Below are 25,055 nucleotides of genomic sequence, written 5' to 3'. Positions count from 1 at the left end.
AAAAAGGGTTCATCCTTCTCAGGAATTGCTATCAGGAACATTAATAAAACCCTCAAGTTCCATGTCAAACCTAGTTAATCAAGAAAACAGATTTAACAATGCTAACACTTTTTGGACAGAAGTTCTTGAAGAATTGTTATACTTAAGCTGTACTGGTGGCAACAAAACTTAAGAAAAATGTTTTGGAATGCCAGTGTTTTACAAGTTATAAAGTTATAGAGACATATAGATTCTTTATTTCAATAATCACACCATTGAAATTTATACTAAAGAAATAACTCAGCAGGACACAATTGATTTTAATGCCCCAAAATGTGCATACAAATTCCCCTTGGAGTCCTTAGTTGACTCCTGAAATGGGCATGAGTTGGGTGAGACTCCAAGGAGTCCAGTGAAACAAATGAAAAATTGAAAGAGAGGAGCGGAAATTTCAGCAACTTCGCAGTGTATTCAACAACAGAGTTTGGAGTTCAAGTTAAGCCCAGCAAGAGTAAGTACCAAGTCCCAGAAGCAAAGCCTAAAATCAAGACTCTAAAGATCAAAGTAAACAGACAGTAATTTATTTTCTTAGTGGAACAGAACTCACACTCTTCGGAGGAAGAAAGCAACCAAGTGGAAAACCTATAACTGAAAAATACAATATCTGAAATAAAAAGTTTATTGGACAAAATGGTGTAGTATTCATAAAACATTCTAAAGCGATAATTCTAGCTAATATTTATTGTGCCAAGGATAAGTTTAGTGCCATCCTCTACACTGTACCATCTACAACGTCTAGCATATAAAGAAAATTACTAGATATGTGAAGCAACAAGAGAACGTATCCCATGGTCTAGAAAACAACATCCATAGAAAGAGACACACATTAAGACGCTGAAATTAGAAGAACAGTTAAAGAAGTTATAGGAAAAAAAATGAATATATTGGACAAATAAGCACATGAAGAATTTCAGGGGAGACATGGAAAATCTGAAAAAGCAAATGAAGACTGAAGAACTGAAAAATATGTCTTAAATTTTTAAATTCATTTAATAGAAAGAGCAGACTGAACAATACAGAAGAGTCTTGAAGACACAGATCAACAGAAAGATACTCAAACTGAAGCAAAGTGAGAAAATATATTTAACACACAAATAGAAAAAAATGGAACAGACACTCCAATATTCTATGGAATGCTATCAAGTGGTCTGACATACATGTTATTAGAGTTCCATAAGGAGAGAGGGAGACAGAGAGAAGGAAAAAGAAAAAATATTGGTCCAAAGTTTCCCAAATTTTATTTAAAACATCAATCCACAATCCAAGAAGTTCTGTGTACCCTAAGCAGAATAAATACAAAGAAAATTACATCTTGATGCATAAGATGCAAGCTATAAGAGTCAAAGATAAAGAAAAATCCTCAAAGCAACTGGAGATAAAAAGACACATTACTTACAGGAGGACAATGATTTGGATGATGGCTGACTTCTCATCAGAAATAACAGAGTCAAGAAGATAATGGAAAGTGCTAAAAAACAAATGTCAAATTAGAATTTGTGTCCAATGAAAATACATTTCAAAAATGAAGGTGAAATACAGATATTTAGTTTAAAAAAACCTTAAATGATTTGTTATCAGCAAAACTGTATTACCAAAGGGGTAAGGGCAATTTTTCATGCAAAAAGGAAATGATATGAGATAAAATTTTGAATCTACAGTAAGTAATTAAGCACACTGGAAATTGTATGCATGTAGGTAAATATAAAACTTTTTTCTTAAAGACAACTGATAAAGAAAAAATAATAACGAAGTACCATGGGTTTTATATCCTACATAGAAATAAATATATTTGACAAAAAAGGACAAAAATTGGAGAATGAAATTACACTACAGTATTATAAGAGTCTACCGTTATACATGAAGTGGTATAATACTAATTCAAGGTAGACTGTGATAAACTAAGAACACATATTATAATCCCTACAGCAACTTTTAAAAAATATAAAGAGGCTTAGCTAAAAAGCCAATAGTCAAAATAAAATGGAATATTAAAACATATTAGATTTATAAAAATTCAAAAAGGGAATAAAAAAGGAGCAAAGAGCACAGGGAACAAAGAGCAAAGTCAGACAGAGGCAGATTAAACCCAACCACATCAAAAATATATTAAACGTAAATGAACTAATTACTCCAACTAAAAGGCAGAGGTTTTCAGACAAAACAAAAAAAGGAAGATCCAACTACATGCTGTTTAAAGTGATGCTTAAATTCAAAGACACAGTAAATGAAAGTGAAAAAAAGGAAAATGATTTCCCATGCACACACAAAGCATTAAAAAGCTGGCATGACTATATTAATAGCAGCCATGTAGAATTCAAAACAGCATTACTTTCAGAGATAAAGAATATGATTTCATAATGATAAAAGTGTCAATTCATCAAGAAGACAAAATAATCCTAAATGTGCATATAACTATTAACATATTTCAAAATACATACATATTGACAAAACTAAAAAGAATAGAAAAATTCACAAACATACATACAGATGCTGAAACTCCTCTCTCAGTAACCAATTTTTTAAAAAAGCAGCAAAACTCATTAAGGACACAGGAGATTTGAACATCCCTAAGTGACATTTATAGAACACTACACCAATCACTACGGGATACCTATTCTTTACAAGAGGCTATGGCAAGTTGACCAAATGCCAAGACATAAGTCTCAATAAACTCCAGAAGACTGAAAATAAACAGAACTGGGAGTGGGAGTGTGAGACAATTGAGAGAGATGAGTCTTTTTCAACTCCTGCTCCAAATTTCTCAGTGTCTTGGTATTGAAATGGTGGGTGTGAAAGGCGGGAGTACAGGACAGGAATGGGAGGAGTACAGGAAAGAGGGTAGGTGCCATACGAAAAGTCAAGGATGACTCCAAAGTTTTGGCCTTCATCACTGGAAGAATGGAACTGCTATTTGTTAAAATAGGGAAGATGGGAAGGATCAGATTTAGGGATGGGGCAGAGAAGCAAGAGTTCAATTGAGGGGCGCTAAGAGTGAGATTCCTACCAGATATCTATGTAAAACCTTTGGGTTGGCAACTAAAACTTTAAGCCTGCAGGGCATAAGTTGTGCCTACAAAAACAAATGATGGGGTTGTCGGCAAATAATGTTCTAGTGGTTTGTTTTCTTTTTATAAATTTATTTATTTATTTTTGGCTGCATTGGGTCTTTGTTGCTGTGCGCGGGCTTTCTCTAGTTGCAGCGAGTAGGGGCTACTCTTTTTTTTTTTTGCGGTACGCAGGCCTCTCACTGTTGTGGCCTCTCCCATTGCGAAGCACAGGCTCCGGACGCGCAGGCTCAGCGGCCATGGCTCACGGGCCCAGCCGCTCTGCGGCATGTGGGATCTTCCTGGACCGGGGCACAAACCCGTGTCCCATGCATTAGCAGGCAGACTCTCAACCACTGCGCCACCAGGGAAGCCCGGGGGCTACTCTTTTGTTGCAGTGTGCAGGCTTCTCATTGCGGTGGCTTCTCTTGTTGCGGAGCATGGGCTCTAGGCGCACAGGCTTCAGTAGTTGTGGCATGCGGGCTTAGTAGTTGTGGCTCACAGGCTCTAGAGCGCAGGCTCAGTAGTTGTGGCGCACAGTCTTAGTTGCTCCGCAGCATGTGGGATCTGCCCGGACCAGGGCTCAAACCCATGTCCCCTGCATTGGCAGGCGGATTCTTAACCACTGCACCACCAGGGAAGCCCACTAGTGGTTTTTTAAACAGCTATTTCATCTCAAACCAATATCATATTTAAGACCCTCTGCCCTATAGCCTCAGCCAGAAATCTATATCAAAATCTAACACAGTGTTCCCATTATTTACAAACAGATAAACACTTCCAGAAAGATGGGGAGTAGGTACACCTCCCCCAGGAGCAACTCAGAAGCAGAAGCCAAAACACAAACCAAATTGCCAACCTGCATACCAGGGCCTGATCTTGTGTCTTATTTGCTGGCTAAGAAAGAAGAAGAGTCATAAATTATAGCTTTGTTTCTCTCCCTACCTGTCACATCACAGAAATTAAAGGAATTGGTAAACAGAAGCTCTGAAAGATTTATAACCTCAGTTTAAGACCAAGATACCTCAGGAAGATCAGAAACATTTGTTATGTCCTGGAAGAAGTAAAATGTCAATGCAAATAACTTTCCAATGCAACTCCAAAGCAAGCACAATTCTGGTTAATGCATGAAAGGTGTGTTCTACTAAGCTCCCTCTGATTCTCCAGGAAGACTGATGGAGTAATTATACTCTGGAGAGGAGGGTTAAGAAACTATGTTGGAACTTATTAAATATGACATGCAGTGACTTTCCAATTTTTTTAAAAAAGTGTTCTTAAAATTAATTACATTTTAAATGGAATTTATAAACATATTATACCACCTAAGTGAACTATAGAAAATTCTGCTGTGCCATGATTTTGCTGAATTTGATAAGCTATATTGCCTGTAAGTGGGAGCTCACTGGCTCTATCCACAGGGTGAAGGGGCTAGATTCGTAAAAAAACACCTGTAGGAGTATTTGTGTTTTCCTGTACATCAATATATAGTGATACAGGTAACTGTCTACACATATGCCAACATATCCAATTATGGGGATTTACAACCCTCCTCCCTTTCTTATGGATCTTTTTATACTGTCTTCCTGGCCACCAATTTCTCCCCCTGCCAACCCATCCTTCAGTCTGCAGGTATCGTGATCATTCTAAAACGGAAACTGGTCACATCACTCCCCAGGTTAAAACTATTAGTGTCGCCTCATCTTCTACTAAGAGGGCCAGCTTTGTGGGCATGCAATAACACAGAGCTCCGAGCTCAGGGCCCTACACTTGGTTGAACACTATGGAGTTGCTGTCTTTCACCTTGGAAATGTAGCTTTGTAAGGCGTTCCAGTGGGGCGTGCGCATGAGCAGAGGCTTTACACTCAATGTGCATGTCCCTCATTCCCATATGGCATCTGTAATGCTCCGTGAGCACAGAATTCTGGTGGATCCATGAAGTGTGGAGGTTCAGCAAGACCCAGGTAAGTGTGTTTTGTCTATATCTGAGTAAGCAGGGGCACTGACGGCCCGCAGAGACCAAGTATTCTGTCCAACTAGAACTAACTTACTCCAAATGCGAAAAGAAGCACAGGTGTCCTAAGAGACTGCAAGGACCAAAGAACCTTGGTCATATCCTTTCCTTCCTGTGTTACTTCCCTGTGTTAGCGAATCACTGAGGCTGAAGTGATGACACAGATGGAAAGGAAAATATGAGACAACCATAGTTCCTCTTCCCTTCCATCTCTCCTCACTCATCAGTCAGCTGAAGGTAGGCAGCGTTGGTAGAAAGCACACGTATCAAGGAGGGAAATAAAAAGAGTTAATTTTCTGCAGTGTTTCCACTGTTCTGGTCAGAATGAAATATATGTTCATATATGTACCTCGATGTATGAATTGGGTAATTTCTGTGATTCCACACGAGAGTTCGATGCTTTTGTATTTGCATTTAAAACTGGCATTGCACAATTCAGAGATGAATGGTAAAATGCTCACTGATAATTCAAAATTTTAAATGTTATTTAGCGAGATTGCTATTAAATAGCAGATAAAAAACACCATGACAAACCAAGAGAAAGAGGGAGACCATGAAAGAAAGGAAAAAGCTTTATATCTTAGTACCTTTAACAGCATGTTTCCAATTTTGGAATGAGGGACCCCACCTTTTTATTTTGCACTGAGTCTCACAGATAACAGAGTCAGTTCTGCCAACTAAGAATAAAAATCAAATTCCTTAGTATATGGAGATGTGCATATTTGTGTCCCCCCAAAATTGTTATGCTGAAACCCTAACCCCCAATGAGATGATGGTATTTGGAGATGGGGCCTTTGAGAGATAATGAGTTTAGATGAGGTCATTAGGGTGGGGCCCCATGATGGGATTAGTGTCCTTAGAGAGAGAGAGTAATTACTGTCCTTACAGAGAGAGACTAGCACTCTCTCCCTCTCCACCAGATGAAGGTACAAAGAGAAGATAGCTGTCTGCAAACCAGAAGAAAGGTCTCATCAGCACCTTGATCTTGGACTTCCCAGGGTCCAGAACTGTAAGAAATAAATGTCTGTTGTTCAAGCCACCCAGTCTGTGGTATTTGTTGTGGCAACCAAGCCAACCAAGACACATAGCATGACACTCCAGGCCCTTTAATGCATGGCTCTGGCCTAAGTCTCCAGCCCCATCTCTATGGCTTCCCTCCCCCATGCCCCCTCCCCCACCATACCCACTCCCCATTAACTCCAAATACCTCCCTGTTCCTTCCACCCATTCACCTCTGCACATGCTGCTCTCCTAGCCTTAAAGGGCCTCCCCAGCCCCACCTTCTCAGCTCTTTCCTTCCTCCCCACATTACCTCCCCCTCAATGCTTCCTGTCCCTACCGCAGGATTGACTCAGAAATTGCCTTTTCTGGGGACTTCCCTGGCAGTCCAGTGGTTAAGACTTTGCCTTCCAATGCAGGGGGTGTGGGTTCAATCCCTGGTCTGGGAGCTGCTAAGATCCCACATGCCTCGAGGCCAAAGAACCAAAACATAAAACAGAAACAATATTGTAACAAATTCAATAAAGGCTTTTAAAAAATGGTCTACATAAAAGAAAAATCTTAAAAAAAAAAAAAAAAAGAAATTGCCTTTTCTGGAAACACTTCCCAGACCTGATCTGTGGCTTCCTCTAGAACGTCACATTGAAGTTACTACATAATGGTAAAACAAGGTGAAATCGTGTCCTAGGGACACCATAACAAAGTACCACAAACTGGGTGGCTTAAAACAATAGAAATTTATTTTCTCACAGCTCTGGAGGCTGGAAGTCCAACATTGAGGTATCAGCAGGGATGGTTTCTTCTGAGGCAGTGAGGGAGAATCTGTTCCGTGCCTCTCTCCCAGCGTCTGGTGGATTGCCCAGTTTTTGGTGTGCCTCGGCTTGTGGTCATATTACCCCACCTGTGTCTCCATGTGTGCATGGCACTCTCCCTGTGTGTGTGTCTGTCTTTGTGTTCCAATTTCCTGTTTTTATGAGATTCGGGCCCACGCTAATGACTTCTTTTTAACTTAACTACATCTGTGTCCCCAAATAAGGTCATATCCTGAGGTACTGGGGGTTAGGGTTCAACATACTCATTTTAGGGGACTCAACTCAATCCACAATACCAGGCATCCAGAAGTCTTTTTCTTTTTTTCCTTTAAGCACCTAAGATGATGGACATTTTCTAAAAGACGGGGGCCCGATATCTAATCCTCCCTAAAATCCCACTCCACTCCCAAGCCCTCCGTAGGGGCCGCCAAGAGCTTTAGCAAAAAGACTCAAAAGTCGGCTTGATCCATGTCAGTGGCATCGACCACCAACAAGAGGACGGCTATCCCTGATCGCCTGTTCCACACAACTTGCCAGAGTCGGGCTTCTTGAAAATAGGCCTTGCCCTTCCTGACAGATGTGATGAGGACTCGGACAAGGAAGCTTGTCTGAACAGGCTGTTTCCTAGGAGAATGGAAATGAGGAATCCCTCCTGACGATAGGGGTTGAAGGCAGCAGGGAGTCAGAACAACTTCTTTCTTCAGGCTGAAAGGAACAGCAGGCCTCACCTGACCTCTCTCTTTGTACATATATCATGCTGCCAGGTGTTGGGCCAGGTGCCCTCCTAAGCACTGTTCACTGTAAGAAGCATCACCTCACTCCATTCCCATGGCAACTGTATCAGATCGCATCCCATTGTCCAGAGGAGGAAACTGAGGCTTGGGAAGGTTAAGGCACTGCTCCACAGTTAGACAATATGTAGAAGAATCAGGATTTAAACCTGTGTAACCCCCAAAACCTGTCCTTTTAACCTCTGTGCATGACCTTCTTCAGTCACAAAACTTAATCTAATTTAATAAAACTTACATAGCACATATTATGTGCCAGACTATTTAGTAAGCATGTTACATGTAGTAACTCATTTACTCCTCAGAAGAGTTTATGAAGTAAGTACCACTGAATCCCCATTTTACAGATGAGGAAACTGAGAATCAGGGAGGAGAAGAAACTTACTTGAGGTTGCTCAGCTAGTAAGTAGCAGAGCCAGCATGGAACTCCAGGCAGTCTGACTCCACGGTTTGTGCTCTTAACCACTGTGTTGTGGACGGGGCTTCCCTGCTGGAAGATTCCAGGGTGTACCTGGCAGGGCGCCTGCTGTGTCCCAGAGACACATAAGCCCAGAGGCCAATATACTATCTCTAAGCAGGGCTGGAAGCTGCAGTGTGATTGAAAGAGCATCAAGCCGCAGCTCTGATGTTGGGAACAAAGTGTGGGACTCACTTCCCTTCAGGGACCTACCCCCGCCTTCGAGCTAACATGCAAACACCTACCCTGCAGACCCCCCCCCCAGGGCCCAACCCTGCATCTACCCAGCTGCCGCCCAGGTCTGCTGGGAGTTCAGTGATTACAAATCCACTCCAAAAATATCCACTGAGCAAGTCACAAAGGAAGGGTGTACAAAAGGTTAATAAGGGCTTCCCAGGTGGCGCAGTGGTTGAGAGTCTGCCTGCCAATGCAGGGGACACGGGTTCATACCCTGGACCGGGAAGATCCCACGTGCCGTGGAGCGGCTGGGCCCGTGAGCCATGGCCGCTGAGCCTGTGCTTCCAGAGCCTGTGCTCTGCAACGGGAGAGGCCACAGCAGTGAGAGGCCCGCGTACCACAAAAAAACAAACAAACAAAAAAAAACAAAACAAAAAGGTTAATAATATCTTGCTACACTGAATATCATTGTTTTTTATCTACCGTACTTTATCTTGACTTTATCTTTCTTCCCAGTTATAGAAGTCTTAAACCATTTAAGTGCCTTTTTAAAAAGTTCTAGTAAAGTAAAATCAGTCAAGATAGAAAAAAGTATTAAGTAAATAACAGTACAGGTAATACATGGCTGTGGTAAAAAATAATTCTGCAGGTGGGACACAAACAGCTGAATCTTGGGAAAGACTGTCATGCGGGAAAGAGCGCTCCAGGTATACAGAAAGAAGTGAGACCAAGCACCACAATTTTATCACCTAAGACAACTTAGTCAACTTCTCCAAACCCCAACATCCTTGGGTATAAAATGAAGCCAAGGTTACCGCTCTTCCTCTGCAGTGTTATTCTAAAGACCACGTGAAATCGTGTGTGAACAATGTTTGGCCCATACAAGGTGCTTCTTAAATATAATTCGGTTTTCCCTTTCCCTAGACTGCCTCCTTCAGATACAAGGAGGGAAGCTGTTACCTGTCATAGGTTACACAGTGATGTTTCTTTGTCTTTCCTGGCAGACGGTCAAGGACCAGCAGTTACAATGACAGACACTTTGTAAAAGCAGTGGGACCCACACTAGACACTACAAGGCCCTGTCCTCATAGAGACTTCGGTCTTGGGGGGAGACAGACATTAATGAAGGATTCACACAAATAAGCAAAGAACTGCAAATGTGATAAATGTTACGAAAGGGCACATGGTAATCTGAGGGGGGTTCCCTGGGGGTCGTGAGGCAGTCTGGGAATAAGATAAGGCATCTTGAAGAAAGATGAGTGGGAGATAACTAAACCAAGTGGGGTGGAGGTGGGTGGGAGAGCATTTCAGGCAGAGAGAACAAGTGATAAGGCCCTGGGGCAGTAGTGGGCATGGAACTTACATGAAACTGAAAGAATACTCTCATGGTCTAAGAGTATAAATAACAGCATTGATTACAGGAAGAATGAGAGGAGTTGCTAACTCGATGGGACAGTGCCCATGTGCCAGGTACTCTAACAACTTTGCACTGAGCAATTTAACTCAGCAGTGAACTGAACTCAGGCGAGATGAGACAGGATGGGAGAGTTGGGCAGGTTCCGCACCATACAACCTTGGAGGCCATATTACATTCCTAATCTTCGTCCTGAGAGCAATGAAGCCACTAAGGACCGCTGAGCAGGACCAGCTTGGTCATATTCATGATTTAAAACTGTGATTCTGGTGGTTGGATGGAGGATGTACTGAAAGGGCAAGAGGGAGCACGGAGACCAGTCAGGAGGCAGCACAGGGGTCCCATGAGGGGCAATGTTGAATGGAGATGGTAGTGGTGTGGCTGGAAAGAAAGGGCAGATTTGGGAGATATTTGGGAGGTAAAATCAACACAGCCAGGTGCCTAATTGGATTCACAGGGTGAGGGAGATGGAAGGATCAAGGAAAACCTCAGAGATGTTGGCTCCTGCAACTGGGTAGATGATGGTACTGCGCACTAAGCTCGGAAACTCTGAAAAACACATGAGTTTGATTGAGGTCATTTTGAATTTGAGGTATTAAATCTTCTGAGACATCCAAGTGGAAATACAGGCACACAGACTGGGAGCCCAGAGGAGAAATGTGAATTAAGGAAATAAATTACTGAGTCATGGTTTTAGAGGAATAGGCACCAGTTACGCATGTGCTGTCTCTGAGCTCCAAATCCACTGCTTTGTGACACTGGACAGGACCCTGGGGACGTTTATTTCCAGCTGGCTTCATGTTCGGCATGGCCAATAGAGGGCACAACAGAGACACGGCCGGTCCAGAGTGGGAGGAAGGGGCGTTCCTTTTTCTTCCAGTGTGCTGCTTTCCACGTGCTGCAGTAGGCTGGGGTGCAGGGGACCTGGTAGCCCTTATCTCAGCGGCCCTCCTGCGCAAGCTGCAGCCAGCATCCTCCCGCAAGCTTCTGTGCCACCCAGTAGGATGCCTGTTCCTCTGACAACCAGGCCCTCCCAATGAGATCTGAAACAGCCTAGATGGAGAGGGAAGCCCTCTTCTAGGTTTCTGAGTTCTTTCCTTGTTAACTCACCCTCAGCCCTAGCGGGAGCAGCTGTTTTCCTGAAATTGCTACTTCTGGATCTCCTAGAGTCCTGACTCCTTTTCGAAGTTAACCTTTTGACTAGATGACAGTCCTTTGTACTACATTTTCCCTTTTTGACATTGCTTTGGTCTCCTGACTGCACTCAGACTGGTACAGAGTGACTGAACACGTAAGGGTTGGCAATCATCTCACCTGGAGAGACAGTACAGAGAGCTAAGGAAGAGGTACCAGGGCTCAGTATTGAGGAACTCCAAGATTTACTGCAAGGGGGAGGAGGCTGAACTTGCAAAGAAGATGGAGAAGGAACAGCCAATGAACATCATAAAGGACTTAAAAAGGGAAATCAAAAAATAGGAGACAATATTTGCAACACATATAACTGACAAAGAGGAGTTATCTAGAATATGTAAGGAACAAATCAATCCAAAAAGGCAGACTCTTCTAGAAGAAAAACTAACAAAGCTATGAACAGGCACTTCACAAAAGTGGGAACGAAATATATAAAGAAACCTCAACCTGTTAGTGAGGAAATGCAATTTAAAACAATAAGATACCATTTTATGCTCATTCGATTGGCAAATATGAAATAAGCCCATAACTAAATATTGGCAAGGAAGGAAAGGTGTGTGGTCCTACAGGGTAGCCACGAGCCACATGTGGCTTTTGAACACTTTAAATGTAGTTAATCCAAATTGAGACATGTTGTTACTGTAAAATACATACCCAATTTCAAAGATTTAGTATGAATAAAAGGATGTAAAATATCTCAATAATTTTGACATTGAAATTAAAATAGTTTAGTTATGTTAGGGTAAATAAAGTATATTATTAAGTTCACCTAATCCTTTTTACCTTTATAATGTCACTAGTAGAAATTTTTTAATTACAAATATGGCTTGCATTTGGCGACCTCATCATATTTCTTTACAACAATGCTGATGTAGAGCAATGGAAGCGTCTATACGTGGCTAATCAGAGTGTAAACTGGTACAACTACTTTGTAAAACAATTTGCCATTATCTAACAAAGTTGAACATACACCTATTCTATGACCCAGCCATTTTCCTAACGGTATACGTTCTAGAGAAACTCTTGCGTAGGTGCACCAGGAGATATATACAAAAGTGTTCATAGCAGCATTGTTCATAATAGTCAAAAACTAGAAAGAGTACAAATGTCCACTGTCAGTAGGAAGGATAAAGTTCACGGTGCAGTCACATGATGGAACATTATACATTGGTGAAAATGAAGAGAGTACAGCTATACACAGCATGGGTGAATCTTAGAAACTCAATCTTGAGCAAAAACTGCAAAGTACAGAAGAATACATAAAACGTGGTACTATTTTTATAAATTTCGTAAAGCAATAACAATTAAACACTGTATGGTTAGGAATGAGAAAGTGTGGGAAAGGGGATGGAGTCAGGGAGAAGCCCAGGGAGCTTCAGAAGTACAGGACAGGCTCTACTCTTCAGTTGGATCATGAGTTTATGCATGAGCTCATTTTCTTATTTCCAAGAAAGAAAAGACTTACAATCATATGCTAGTTTTAAGAACCAAATGATCATGACTCTACTCAGAGCTATTTCACTGAAATGATGAAGCCAACGTAGTGAGTTAAGGACCAAGTTATCATGAGAAAGTGAGGACACCAAGAGAAGACTGTTTTGGGGGCAAGTATGGTTGTGAAAGTGAGGCGTGTTGGGTGGTAGACCTAAGGTGACACGGGTACCAGGGAGAGCTTATTATTAAACTAGAAGGCATTACGCACACATAAACACTGAGGAGAGGACTTCTGCTTCCAGTCGACTAGAGTGTTTCTGGTCAACCTTCCTGCTAATAAGAACTATGATAACTGTACAAAATATATATTTTAAAATCTATTTGAAGGACTCATAGAGCTCTCAAAGGAGTAAGGAGCTGCAGGTTGAATATCGATGAAAAAGAAAAGCCCAAAGAGATGGGTCCAGCACTGAGATCACTCTTCCTCAAGAGGTTATCTGCCAAATCTGAAAACAGCTTTCAGGAGGCTAAGAAGTCACACAGGGTTTGCAAGACCTCACAGGCTTTGGGGACTAGACACACACTAAAAATCAGAGTCTACCAAAAAGGAAGAGGCTTGGTAAACTCTGCGCTTCCCGTAAGGAGGCCAAAGGGCTTTGTTCCAGCAATGAGTATGAAATGGATGAGAAAACAAAAGATGTCTAAAAGGAAACAATTGACAATAAAACTAGAAGGTTATGGGCTTCCCTGGTCGCGCAGTGGTTGAGAGTCTGCCTGCCAATTCAGGGGACGCGGGTTCGTGCCCCGGTCCAGGAAGATCCCACGTGCCGCGGAGCGGCTGGGCCCGTGAGCCATGGCCGCTGAGCCTGCGCTTCCGCAGCCTGTGCTCCGCAACGGGAGAGGCCACAACAGTGAGAGGCCCGCATACCGCAAAAAAAAAAAAAAATAGAAGGTTACCAAATAATGGAGTTATCAAACATGTCTTCTAAGTAAACGTGATTGTTAGGTTTAAATAATTAAAAAGCAAGTTTTGAGAATTTCAGCAGAGGTGAAAGCCATAAACGAGAACCAAATGGTGATTCTAGAACTGAAAAGTGCAACAATGAATACTAAGAACTTGAAAGTTATACTTCATAGCAGATAGAGAGACCTGAAGTGATTACAAAAGAAATAGGGTAGAAGAAAATATTCGGACTAAAAACAAAGAGAAAGAAAAGAGTTTTTTTAAAATACGGAAATATTGTCAGAGCCATACAAGGCATAGTGATAAGGCCTAATATCTGTGCAATTTGAGTTTGATAATGTGAGGAGAAAGAAAATGTCAGATGCGATATTAGAAGACAAAATAAGAATCCCACAAAAATAACAATGAAGCACAGATACAAGAAGCAAGAGCCACAGGACATAATGGCCAGAATGCCAGACCTATGCAAACCGTAATGAAATTTCTGATTTAATTTCTGATTTAAATTTTATAGCAAAATATAAAATTCTTAAAAGCAGCAGGACAAAACGTCAGCTGAAAAGGAGCAAAACATAGTACTGACAGTCGTCTTTTCATCAGAAACAATAAAAACCACAAGACAATAGAATCGTATCTTCAAAATGCTGAAGGAAAAAGATGCCGATACAGATTTGATATCCAGAAAAATAATAATTCATAAACAAAGTTTAAATGAAGACATTTTCAGACAAATAAAAAGTGAGACTTGTCACCAGAAGTCATACTCTAAAGGGAATGCTAAAGAAAATATTTCAGGCAAAATGAAGATAATTCCAATGGAAACTTCCAAGTGAAGGAAGAAATAATGAGCAGACTATGTGAGTAAATATAATCAATGATCAAAGAAGATTCTGTCTCAAAAATCTAGAAAAAGAACAGTAAGTTAAACCAAAATGTACGTAGGAGAAAATTAAAATGAGAACATAAACCAGTAAATCATTAGCAAACAAATAATAATTAAGAAAGCCAAGGGTATTTTTAAATCTAAAAAACTGATAAACCCAAGCAAGACCAATCAAAAAATAAATTAAGGAGGGAGAAAACACAAATTACCAAAATCAGAATTAAAAAAGAAGATATCATTACAGATCCTACAAACACTGAAAAGATTAAGAAGATATTATGAACATTTGGCCCATACATGTGAAACTTAGAAATAATAACAATCATAAACAAACTCTTACAGGGAATTGCAAGAAATGGTATAGTTCCAAATTCTTTTAATGAGGCCAATATAACCTTGATACAAAATTAATAAAGATGGGCTTCCCTGGTGGCGCAGTGGTTAAGAATCCACCTGCCAATGCATGGGACACGGGTTCAAGCCCTGGTCTGGGAAGATCCCACATGCCGTGGAGCAACTAAGCCCGTGCGCCACAACTACTGAGCCTGCGCTCTAGAGCCCGTGAGCCACAACTACTGAGCCCACATGCCTAGAGCCCATGCTCCGCAACAAGAGAAGCCACCACGATGAGACGCCCGTGCACCGCAACAAAGAGTAGCCCCTGCTCGCCACAACTAAAGAAAGCCCGCGTGCAGCAACAGACACAACACAGCCAAAAATAAATAAAATAAATAAATTTATTTTTAAAAAAACTAATAAAGACATTAAGGGAGTGGGGGAGGGAAGTACTGGGAGTTTGGGATTAGCAGATGCAAACTATTATATATAGAATGGATAAATAACAAGGTCCTACTGTAGAGCACAGGGAACTATATTCAATATCCTGTGATAAACCATAATGGAAAAGAATATGAACAAGAATAAATATATATAACTGAGTCACTTTGCTGTACAGCAGAAATTAACACATTATAAATCAACTATACTTCAATAAAATTTTTTTTTAAAGACATTAAAAGTGTGCCCTTTCTTGCTCTTCTCTGGAAGAGTTTGCAGAAGATTATCATTATTATTTTTTTTAACATCGTTATTGGAGCATAATTGCTTTACAACAGTGTGTTAGTTTTCTGCTTTATAGCAAAGTGAATCAGTTATACATATACATATGTTCCCATATCTCTTCCCTCTTGCGTCTCCCTCCCTCCCACCCTCCCTATCCCACCCCTCCAGGCGGTCACAAAGCACCGAGCTGATCTCCCTGTGCTATGCGGCTGCTTCCTACTAGCTATCTACCTTACGTTTGATAGTGTATATATGTCCATGCCTCTCACTCGCTTTGTATCATTATTATTATTTCTACCATTTGGAAGAATTCACCTATGAAGACATCTGGGCCTAGACTTCCCTTTACAAGAAAATTTTTACTACAGGTTCAATTCCTTAATAGATACAGAATTATTCTAATATTTAAATTCTCCTTGTATTATTTTTGCTAAGTTGTGTTTTCCAAAGTAGTTATTTTATCCAAATTTCAAATGTATTGGCATACTGTTCATAATATCCTCTTATGAAAAATTTATAAACAAAATTATTACCAAATCAAATCTAATAATATATCACATCATGAGAAACTGGGTTTTATGCCAAGAATGAAAGATTAATTTATTATTTAAGAATACTCTAAAAATTTGATCTTCACCTAGTCAGACAAAGAAAAAGAAGAAAAACCACATATTATCTCAACAGATGGAGAAAAAGCATTTACTTAAATTCAACCCTCATTGATAATAAAACCTCCCAGCAAATCAGGATAGAAGGAAAATAACATGATAAAGCGTATCTACAATAACAATACAGCTAACATAATAATTAACTGTAAAATAGTGAATGCTCTCTGCCTGAGGGAGAGCTGGTTTTGGTCAATGTGCCAATCAGGACAGGCTGTGTTATGCTACAGTAAGAAGCAGCCCCAAATCTCAGTGCCTTCAAAAAGCAGAAGTGTCTGTCTCACTGATGCCATGTCCCAGGTCAGGTGGCCTCCGTTCCACATTGCACTCACTCTGGGAGGCAGGCTGAAGTAAGTTCCACCATCCAGAACATTGTGGTTGCCCAGAGCTAGAGACATACAAAGTGACACCTAGTTCGTAAATACTTTTTCCAAGATGTGCCATACATTGCCTCCGCTCACAATGACCAAAGCGAGTCACATGTTCCCACAGAACTGCAACGGGACAAGGAAGGACAATTCTTTGCATGGAAATAAACAGGGACGGGATATGGGTGAACAGTGGTAAAGCCCCACATTGAGAGAATGGGGCCTATTTGTATTACTGACTTCACAGATGGAAAGAGGAACCAGAGGCCAGACTCCTCAATGAATAAGGACACTCCAAGATGGTCAGAAAAACCAAGGGCTGAAAGGAGTTAGACTGCAGGATCAGTAACAATATCGGTCTTCACTTCTTCCTTGGTTGTCTCTGGCTAATAAGCCTGATTTTCTCTTCTTGGTGGTTCTGGTGCACAATTCTCCCCTGGTATCCTAAACTGTTTGTCCCCATTGTTGTCTGCAGGAGAATATCCCTTTAGGGTGTCAGGACTCTCACTGCTCTTTGTAGAACAGTTTTTCCATCTCTGTCTGTAATAGCTCAGAGCCCAGATTTTAGATAACTGAATATTGCTAAGAATATTTTGTTCCTACCAATTCTCTCAGGAGAATGCCCAAGCTCAGTGCTAGCTTATGCTGATTGATCCTTGTAAAATATCGATCCTTCTTCTCTCAAGGCATTTAAACCCTTCCCTCAAGACATCATAAATCCTGTCGCCATCCTAACAGCCTATCCACTCCAGCTCATATCGTGAGAGCCATCTCCCCCCTCCACCCTTTTGCTGTCCCATAAAAGAGGGATTTTTGTCTTCCCCAGAAAGCACCAGGGGAAAGATCTGCCTTCTCTCTCCATTGGGAGAGAAGTGATAGCCCAAATCATGACATACAAGAGTCCGATATCCATTGATCATTACAGGTTACCATTTTTTGGAAATTTCTTGGGTTTCTCTGTGACTGGGAACCACGGTCCCAGAGCCCACCTTACAGACTCAATTCTCTGCCCAAGCAGGTCTCAAGCTTGAAATTAAGGGACAAGAATAGAAAGGCCATTCTGGACTCAAATCCAAGTCAGTTCTCCAAACCAACTTTATTAATAATACACCCGAAATGTCTTTGTTTGTTTCTCAACAGCTTCTGAACTCAGAAGAATAGAAGAAATTGGCCCCCAATAAGTTATTACTTTCATCTCTCATTCAACAAAGAGCTGTCATAGGCCTTCACTGGCCCCATTCTAGGCCTTGCAGACACCAAGGTGAAAAGGAAAGAATTGCCGCTGTTCAGAAGTCACAGTCTAGTGCAGAAGTGGATATGCAACAAAATAAACAAGGAATGTTCCATGTTTCAAGGAACACAAAAATAATCATCACCGGAATAGATGCTTCTGTTTGTGTTTACCTGCCTGACCCAGGGTCCACTTCTCTTCTTCTGTTGATACTGCAATATTCCTTGAGAAGATTCTTCACATATCTTCTTTGTCCCAATGCCTCAAGGGGAACCAACGCCACCCCCTGAATCCAAGGGTGGGCATGAGATACAGCCCGGCCAGTTACAGCCTCAGTCTCCCCGGTCACAGCCATTGGTGCAAGAATGACCCAAGACCTCATGAGAACCCATCAGAACTAACCCTGGGATGTTCTCTGCAACGATGGTGAAAAAGATGCTCCCTTTTCCACACTTGGAGTTGTGAGGTTGTGAGCCTGGGGGTGGTAAGGGCCTCATGAGGAGAGAGCCTGCTTGGAGCCACACAGAGGAGAGAATCCAAGGAGGAAGATTTCTCATGATAGTATTCAGGAACTTGGTTCCAGCCACAGCTGATGAGACTCACACCTCCATTCATTCATTTATTGATTTGTCCATCAACAATTTATTGAGCATCTATTATGTTCCAGGTGTTTTAGGGCTTGGGGACACAGCAGTGAATCAATCACACCACATCCCTACTTTAAGGAGCTTGTAACTCCTTAGGAGGAGACCAATGCACGAAAAATGATGCCCATGTTAACAGGATCACTCTGGCTGCTGCATGGAGGTGCCACTGAAGAGGGGAAGGGTAAAAGCAAGCAGACCAGTTAAGGAAGTTATTGTAATAACCTAAGCAAGAGGGGTGACGCTGCCTTGGACCAGAATGGAAGTGATGAGAAGTGGCCGGAGCCAATTAATTCCCTTTAAAGGAACTCATGTTGCTTTTCTGTCACTTGCAGCTGAAGGAGGCTGGCATGCTCTATTCCGTCTGCTTTCAGGTGCCATCCACATTAAATGCACTCTTACTTTATGTGCCACGAAGAAGGAAGAAATGCTGCCAATTAATCTACAATGTGATTCTTTCGCATCCCTTAAAAGAGTTCCTTTAGACCTTTCATATATCATGTTAGTACGAACAACTGTGACCATGTACAAACAATAAGATTACATCACAAGTACCACCATGACCAGCAGTGATCATAAAGCACATCCCAATTTCAGAACTGTTAAAACATGGGAAAGTGTGTGCGTCATAATCAGTGAAATCCATTAGCGTGTATACTTATGTCTGACTTTCTAGAGATGATTAGTACATGGTTTATCCTCATGAAGTCCATATTTATTTTCTAGGAGGGTTGAAAGGTATAAATGCATCCTACAATTCATTTCTACTTAACCATCTCAGATTGATTTATGGTAATTTTCTTAATCCCCCATGTACAAGACAAATCAAAATGAACTTTCAAATGAGGTGTAGATCTTAAAATCTAAGCTTTACATTCTAGACTCCTGCATTAGACACACACATGCCTGATACACATATGGACACCAAGCCCATAAGCCCACATCCCTTACATGGCCTCTCTCCAGCCTCTACTTCTGTACGTACTCTATATATAAAGAACAAAGTGCATTCAAAGCAACTCCAAACTTTCTCAGAATATGTTTGGTTTCCACCTTTTGCACAAGCCACACTGGTACAACTGGATGAAAAGCAATGTATAACATAAGTGAGCTTGCCCCAAGTTCTAAAAAAGTTGAGACAGGGCTTCCCTGGTGGCGCAGTGGTTGGGAGTCCGCCTGCCGATGCAGGGAACACGGGTTCGTGCCCTGGTCCGGGAGGATCCCACATGCCACGGAGCGGCTGGGCCCGTGAGCCATGGCCGCTGAGCCTGCACGTCCGGAGCCTGTGCTCCATAACGGGAGAGGTGGCAGCAGTGAGAGGCCCGCGTACCGCAAAAAAAAAAAAAAAAAAAAAAAAGTTGAGACAAAGTTGGAAGTGAATCCTGCCCCATTAAGAGATTTCAGGCACTTTGTGAATCACAATGCCAGGGACACCCCAGGTTCAAAAGACTGTCTCCAAGTGAAGCATGATTGCAACTTCAGGGAGTGATGTTTTAAATTGCCTTTGTTATCTGACTGTGCCCAGAGTTAAACAACTTTTGTTGTATATTTATGTTAACCAAGAAGATGCTTTCATGTTCTACACTGCATGTGAAGTTACCTGGCCCAATAATAATACAGAAGTTACATTTCTTTTTAAATGTCCCTTTAACTCCTAACAATCGAAAATGAGAATACCCAGAGCTGTTTACAAGGTTGTGAAACTGATACCCTCAAATGTGGGTACAGGCCATAAATTGATACAACATTGATATTTAAAAAAAAACCTTTTGGAAACATAATTTAAGAACATGTTTCTGGAGTCCTAGAAGTTATTCAATCCTTTCGATCCAATAATCTCACTCACTGCACCTCATTTTAAGGAATTCACTTAAAAGAAGAAAAATGCTTTACGTATAAAATTTTCAGGCAACTTACTTGTAAAGATGAAACACTGAAAACAGCCTGCATGTCTAACAACAAGAAAACATTTAAGTTACAATAGTTCCATCAGATGGAATATTACAGCCCATTAAAATAGTAATTTTGAAGACATTATAGCAACATAAACTACTTAAAACAGGACGCTAAGAGAAAATGCAGAAATCATTTTGTGTGGCAAGTGTACCCTTATGTAAAAATGTCTAGACATAGATTAGGACAGTAAAGGGAAAAAACCTTAAAAACAATTTTGACACGAATTTGGAAAGGGAGATGATTTTGCTTTCATTCCCAGAACTTGCATTATGATATGACAGCTCAACAAAATGTTTTCTGAAGATGGAAGCTGATTATTGTAAATGATCAAGTGCTGTCAGGATGCACTGTTACTTTCTTCCTATAGACGTTTGCATAAAGAGACCTCTATCAGAGCCTGATCTCTGCGCTAGTCTCATTCTGCGTTGGTCCTACATATCTTTGAGGGATTCATTTTCCTGTAGGTCCTAAGGGGTGGCACAGGAAACAGTGCTAGGTACCAGACTCTGGAGTTAAACAGCCCTGGGGGGTTAACTCATGAGTCCCAGCTCATCCATACACAGACCATGGGACCCTGGGCAGTTTTCCAGAGGTCCTCTGTAAACGCTCTAGTAAAATGCACATTCTGAGACCTCCCTGGCTGAGTCGTGATAATGATTCCCAATTAGGTATGAAAAGGAGTCCACACAATGCATCACTAAGTTATAGTTTTTAATATTATCTGGATGCAAGTTAAATGTTTGCCATCAGAATGTAGACAGTTATGGTACAATTACACAATGGCAAATTTTCAGCTACAGTTTAGCTTTAAATTACTCACAAATCAGATTCGTTCTGGTTGCGTAGGTATCTGCATCTTCAACCACTCAGCAACTCTGGTTTGGGACAGCATGTTCGGTCACCAGACCATGTTACTGCCCTGCTTAAAATCCTTCCGTTGACTACAGATGTCCATAAGGTCAATTCCAAATACATGGCCACTGGGCCCTTTAAGGCCACCCCAGCACTCAGGGTTCATCTCCTGTAGCTTCCAGCCTCACACACCACATTGCAGGGGTACTAAAGTCCCCACAATCTCCCCAAAGAGCCATGTTTATTCTTTACCATCTGTCTTTGCACATTCTGTTCCCTCCCTCTGAAACACCCTTCCCCTACCTACCAACCTCTCCTTCCTGGGAACTTCTACCATTTCTGCAAGACTCAGTCTAAGAGGAAGTCTTCTCTGACCCCTCCTCTCTGCCCCGGGGTTAGGGCACCTCCTGTAGGATACCACAGTCCCCTGAGCTCTCTTACACTGTCCTGGCTGTTTATCTGCTCTGCGAGCTCCCTGAGGGTTAGAACTTTGCCTTCATCTTCTCCATATTCCTGCTGCCCAGCACAGGGGTGGGTGCAGAAAAGATGACCAGTACATGCCTATGAAATAAGCGAATCAATTGGCGGCAAATAACAGTGTGTTACTTGCACAGGTATTGAGACATATGCTGGCAAAATCAAACAAGTTAATGTTTCACTGAGCTGAAAGCCAGCAAAATGAGGAGAGTCCTAACCTTGTATTTCAACCAGGCAGTTGACCTTGAGCCCGACCACTTTTGGAATGAGGAACAACAGCAGGAAAATCAAAAGCTTGGCTATGCCAGATATAACTATTTTGCCAACAGATATTTAAAGCATATTTTCTGGGATAAAGGATAGAGACAGGGAAGCAAATTTACTCTGAAAATAAAAGAGAAAGACACTAAAAAATTACCTAAAGCATGACCTTTGACCCAGGCTACTACCACGAACCTCTAAAATTGGGAGTGATGCATAAGTTTGTGCTTTCTTCTGGGAAAGGAGTCCATGGCTTTCATCAAAGGATCCTGTTATGGGCCGAAATGTGTCCCCTCCAAACTTGAGATGCTGAAGCTCTAGCCTCCAACATGACTATGTTTGGAGTGAGAGCTTTTAAGGAGATAATTAGCATTCAGTGAGGTCATAAGGGTGAGGCCCTAACCCTGTGGGACAGGCGTTCTTATAAGAAGAGGAAGAGCCACCAGAGATCTCTATCTCCTTGAGCACACAGGTCATGTGAGGACCCAAGGAGAAGGAGGCTGTCTGCAAGCCAGGGAGAGAGCCCTCACCAGAAACCAACCCTGATGACACCTTGATCTTGGACTTCCAGCCTCTGTAACAGTGAGAAAATAAATTTCTGTTGTTTAAGCCACCACCACCAACAAATTCTTTTGTTTAAGCATCTGGGGTATCTTGTGAATGCTTTCTTTTTTTTTTTTTTTTTTTTTGTGGCCATGTCACACAGCTTATGGGAGTTTAGTTCCCTGACCAGGGATCGAACCCAGGCCCTCGGCAGTGAGGGTGCAGAGTCCTAACCACTGGACCACCAGGGAGTTCCACATCTGGGGTACCTTGTTATAGCAGCCTGAGCAGACTAATATAGGTCCGTTCCCCAAAACAGACAGGAAACCTTTGACTGATTGAGAACAGAAAGTTTTCGGCCCAAGTAATCCTCTCCATCTGTCAATGAGTGTATCTTCTCATAGGGTTTGAGCACCCCTGAATGTAACCTCACAGGACAGAAGTTCTCCCAAAGGGACAGGCCTGCCCCACATCCACCCCAAGCAGGATATGTCCCTAGCAGAACACATATTTAAATACTGATTTAAGTGTCAAGATCGCTTTGACTTTCATAGAGCAATTCAGGGTCATTATGAACTTGACTGGGGAAGAGTTCAGCTACATGGTGTCCAAATGCTTCCTGGGATACACAAGAGCCTCCCCCACCCACCTGGCTACCTCTTGTCTGTCCACTCCTGGCTCCCTATCTACCTGTGCTCCAGACTAAACAACCAGGAAGGGCTTAGCCTTCCTTGGGTCTCCAAGGCCCTGCACTGGTCCCACTCACTGCCCTTATCACCATGGATGGTCCTCAGTGCCACTAGACTAGGAACTCCTTTAAGAAAGGACCAAATGGGCGTGACTCAATTACATTGACTGTATTCAGGTATTCTATTCAGAGGGACTGCCGGGGTGAGCGTTTGACTACCACCCACAGCCTTGGTAGATTCAGAGATCATGACTGATGCCCACAAGCCTATTCCTGGGCACAAGAAGCACTGCCTCCAGGGCAGACTGTCCAGCCTCAAAGCCAGCTCTGACTAGGACACATCTCTTTCTTCAACTGTAAAATGGAACAACAGAAGTACCCACCTCATACGGTTGCCATGAGGCCTGAGTGAGCACATGTAAAGCCCTAGAACACTGGCTGGCACATGGACTATGCTCAGTAGACCTGGCTCTCATTTGGGGGCACAGTGGAGACTGGAGAAACCAGTGCAATAGCAAACCGAGCTTTTAGAGGCAAAGTTAACACAGAACACCGTGCAGAGCTCTGTAACTGATTATATATACAAGGCACTTCTCACAGGAATTACCACTGGTTAAGCTTCAAACGACCCCCTAAGGTAGTAAGCGGTAATCGTAAGTCTCTTCTCCTAGGTGAAGAAACAAAGGTTTCAGAGAGGTTAAGGAAGCTGCCCACAGACACACAGCGCTGGAAAAGGGGTTCTGCTATTCCAAATACGAAGGCTCTACCGATATGAGCCATAAGAGCCCAGTTCTGGAGTTTAGATGAGGTTGGACCGCCTACACCACTCCAACACCTGGGAGGCTGCCAACAGCGGGACGCCTTCCGCCCAGACACAGAGTTTAATCAAGAAAAGTTTCCCTAAGCTGTCCTTGGTGAATGAGGAGGGCAGCATGGAACCTGCCCGTGCACAAGCACAAGACCAAATGCGTAGTACACACACACACACACACACACACACACACACACACACACACACACACACAACGCCTCCTTCAGCCTCGGGCTCTAAAGGAGACCTCGGCTTCCCCGGAGCCCAAGCAACATCCAGACTCGCCTCCGAAGTCAACTCATCCCTCCTGCTCCCCCAAGTGAAGCCTTCGGGTTCACTCTCCTCTCGGAATGGCCCGCCCGGGCTCGCGCTCGGCACCGTCCCGGCCCCTAAGGGGCACTGACGCGAGGAGTTGTTGCCTCTGTAGAAGCCCCTAGCCCGGCACGGGCCGGGCACACAGCCGACGCTCGGCCAAGGGTGCTGGAAGGAGGGATACCCGGCCTCTGCCCGAAGGGGCAGCGCGGGGCAGGCGCCCCTCGCCCTCTTACCTTCCTCATTCTCGTCAAACACCGGGGGCTTGTGGGAGTGGTTCCCGCCCATATTCCGCCGCGGCGGCTGCCGCAGCTGCCGCTACTACATGCCCGGCCGCCGGGGTGCGGGTGCGGAATGTGCCGCGAGCGCCCAGCCCAGACTGCAGCCGCGCGCCGAGCCGGAGGGGGCCGAGCGCCGCGCAGCGGCGGGAACCGCGCCCCCTCCTCCCGGGCGTCCCCCTGGCGGCGCTCTCCCGCCTCGCCCGCCGCTCCCTGGCCACGCTAACTCTTCTGCCGCGCCCCTCGCCTGCGCCCGCCCTGGAACACTGGAGCTCGCGGCGCGGGGGCCACCGAGGCGCGCTCCACGCGGGAGACCGGAGGCGGCGCGGGAAAAGTAGGAGGAGCAGGAGGGGAAGGAGGTAATGGGCGGGGGCTGCGCAGAGGGGGAGAGCGGGCGAGCGCAGCCCCGGGGGCGGCCTGGAGGAGAGGGCGCGGCGGGCACAGAGGGCGAACGCAGCCCTACGGGCTGCCTGTAGGAGAGGGCGCGGGCCACCGCCTCCCCGCTGCACCCACCGGAGCTGAGCGCAGCGTCGGCCCGGAGGAGTCGGGGCGCTCCCTCCAGGCAGTAAGCGAGTCGTGAACATCTACTGTGTGCCGGGCCTCAGTCAAGGGCTTTATAAACACAATCCCATGTCACCTCTCAACAACCCAACGGTTAGAAAAAGCGTTGTTGCCCATTTTAGAGTCAGGTAGA

General features: G+C 43.3%; 1 protein-coding gene and 1 non-coding gene across 5 annotated transcripts in view; both read right to left on the bottom strand.

The window, feature by feature from the left end:
- The window catches only part of STK32B (serine/threonine kinase 32B), a 342,630-nt gene extending 317,962 nt beyond the window's left edge, over nucleotides 1-24,668 (bottom strand). For 3 of the 4 annotated variants that reach the window (XM_060011802.1, XM_060011803.1, XM_060011804.1), the window contains exon 1: nucleotides 24,320-24,668. In XM_060011802.1, coding sequence (XP_059867785.1) covers nucleotides 24,320-24,371 — 52 coding nt within the window. In that variant the 5' untranslated portion in view covers nucleotides 24,372-24,668. Of the gene's footprint in view, nucleotides 1-20,959; nucleotides 21,263-24,319 lie in introns of those variants that run through there. The other variant, XM_060011805.1, reaches the window with a different exon arrangement.
- On the bottom strand, nucleotides 22,451-22,523 carry TRNAE-CUC (transfer RNA glutamic acid (anticodon CUC)). The gene has a single exon. It is a non-coding gene; the product is annotated as a tRNA-Glu (tRNA).
- Nucleotides 24,669-25,055: the final 387 nt, after the last annotated feature.

Source organism: Delphinus delphis, chromosome 5, assembly GCF_949987515.2.
Source record: "Delphinus delphis chromosome 5, mDelDel1.2, whole genome shotgun sequence".
Lineage (NCBI taxonomy): Eukaryota > Metazoa > Chordata > Mammalia > Artiodactyla > Delphinidae > Delphinus > Delphinus delphis.
This window is presented reverse-complemented; position numbering and strand designations above follow the sequence as displayed.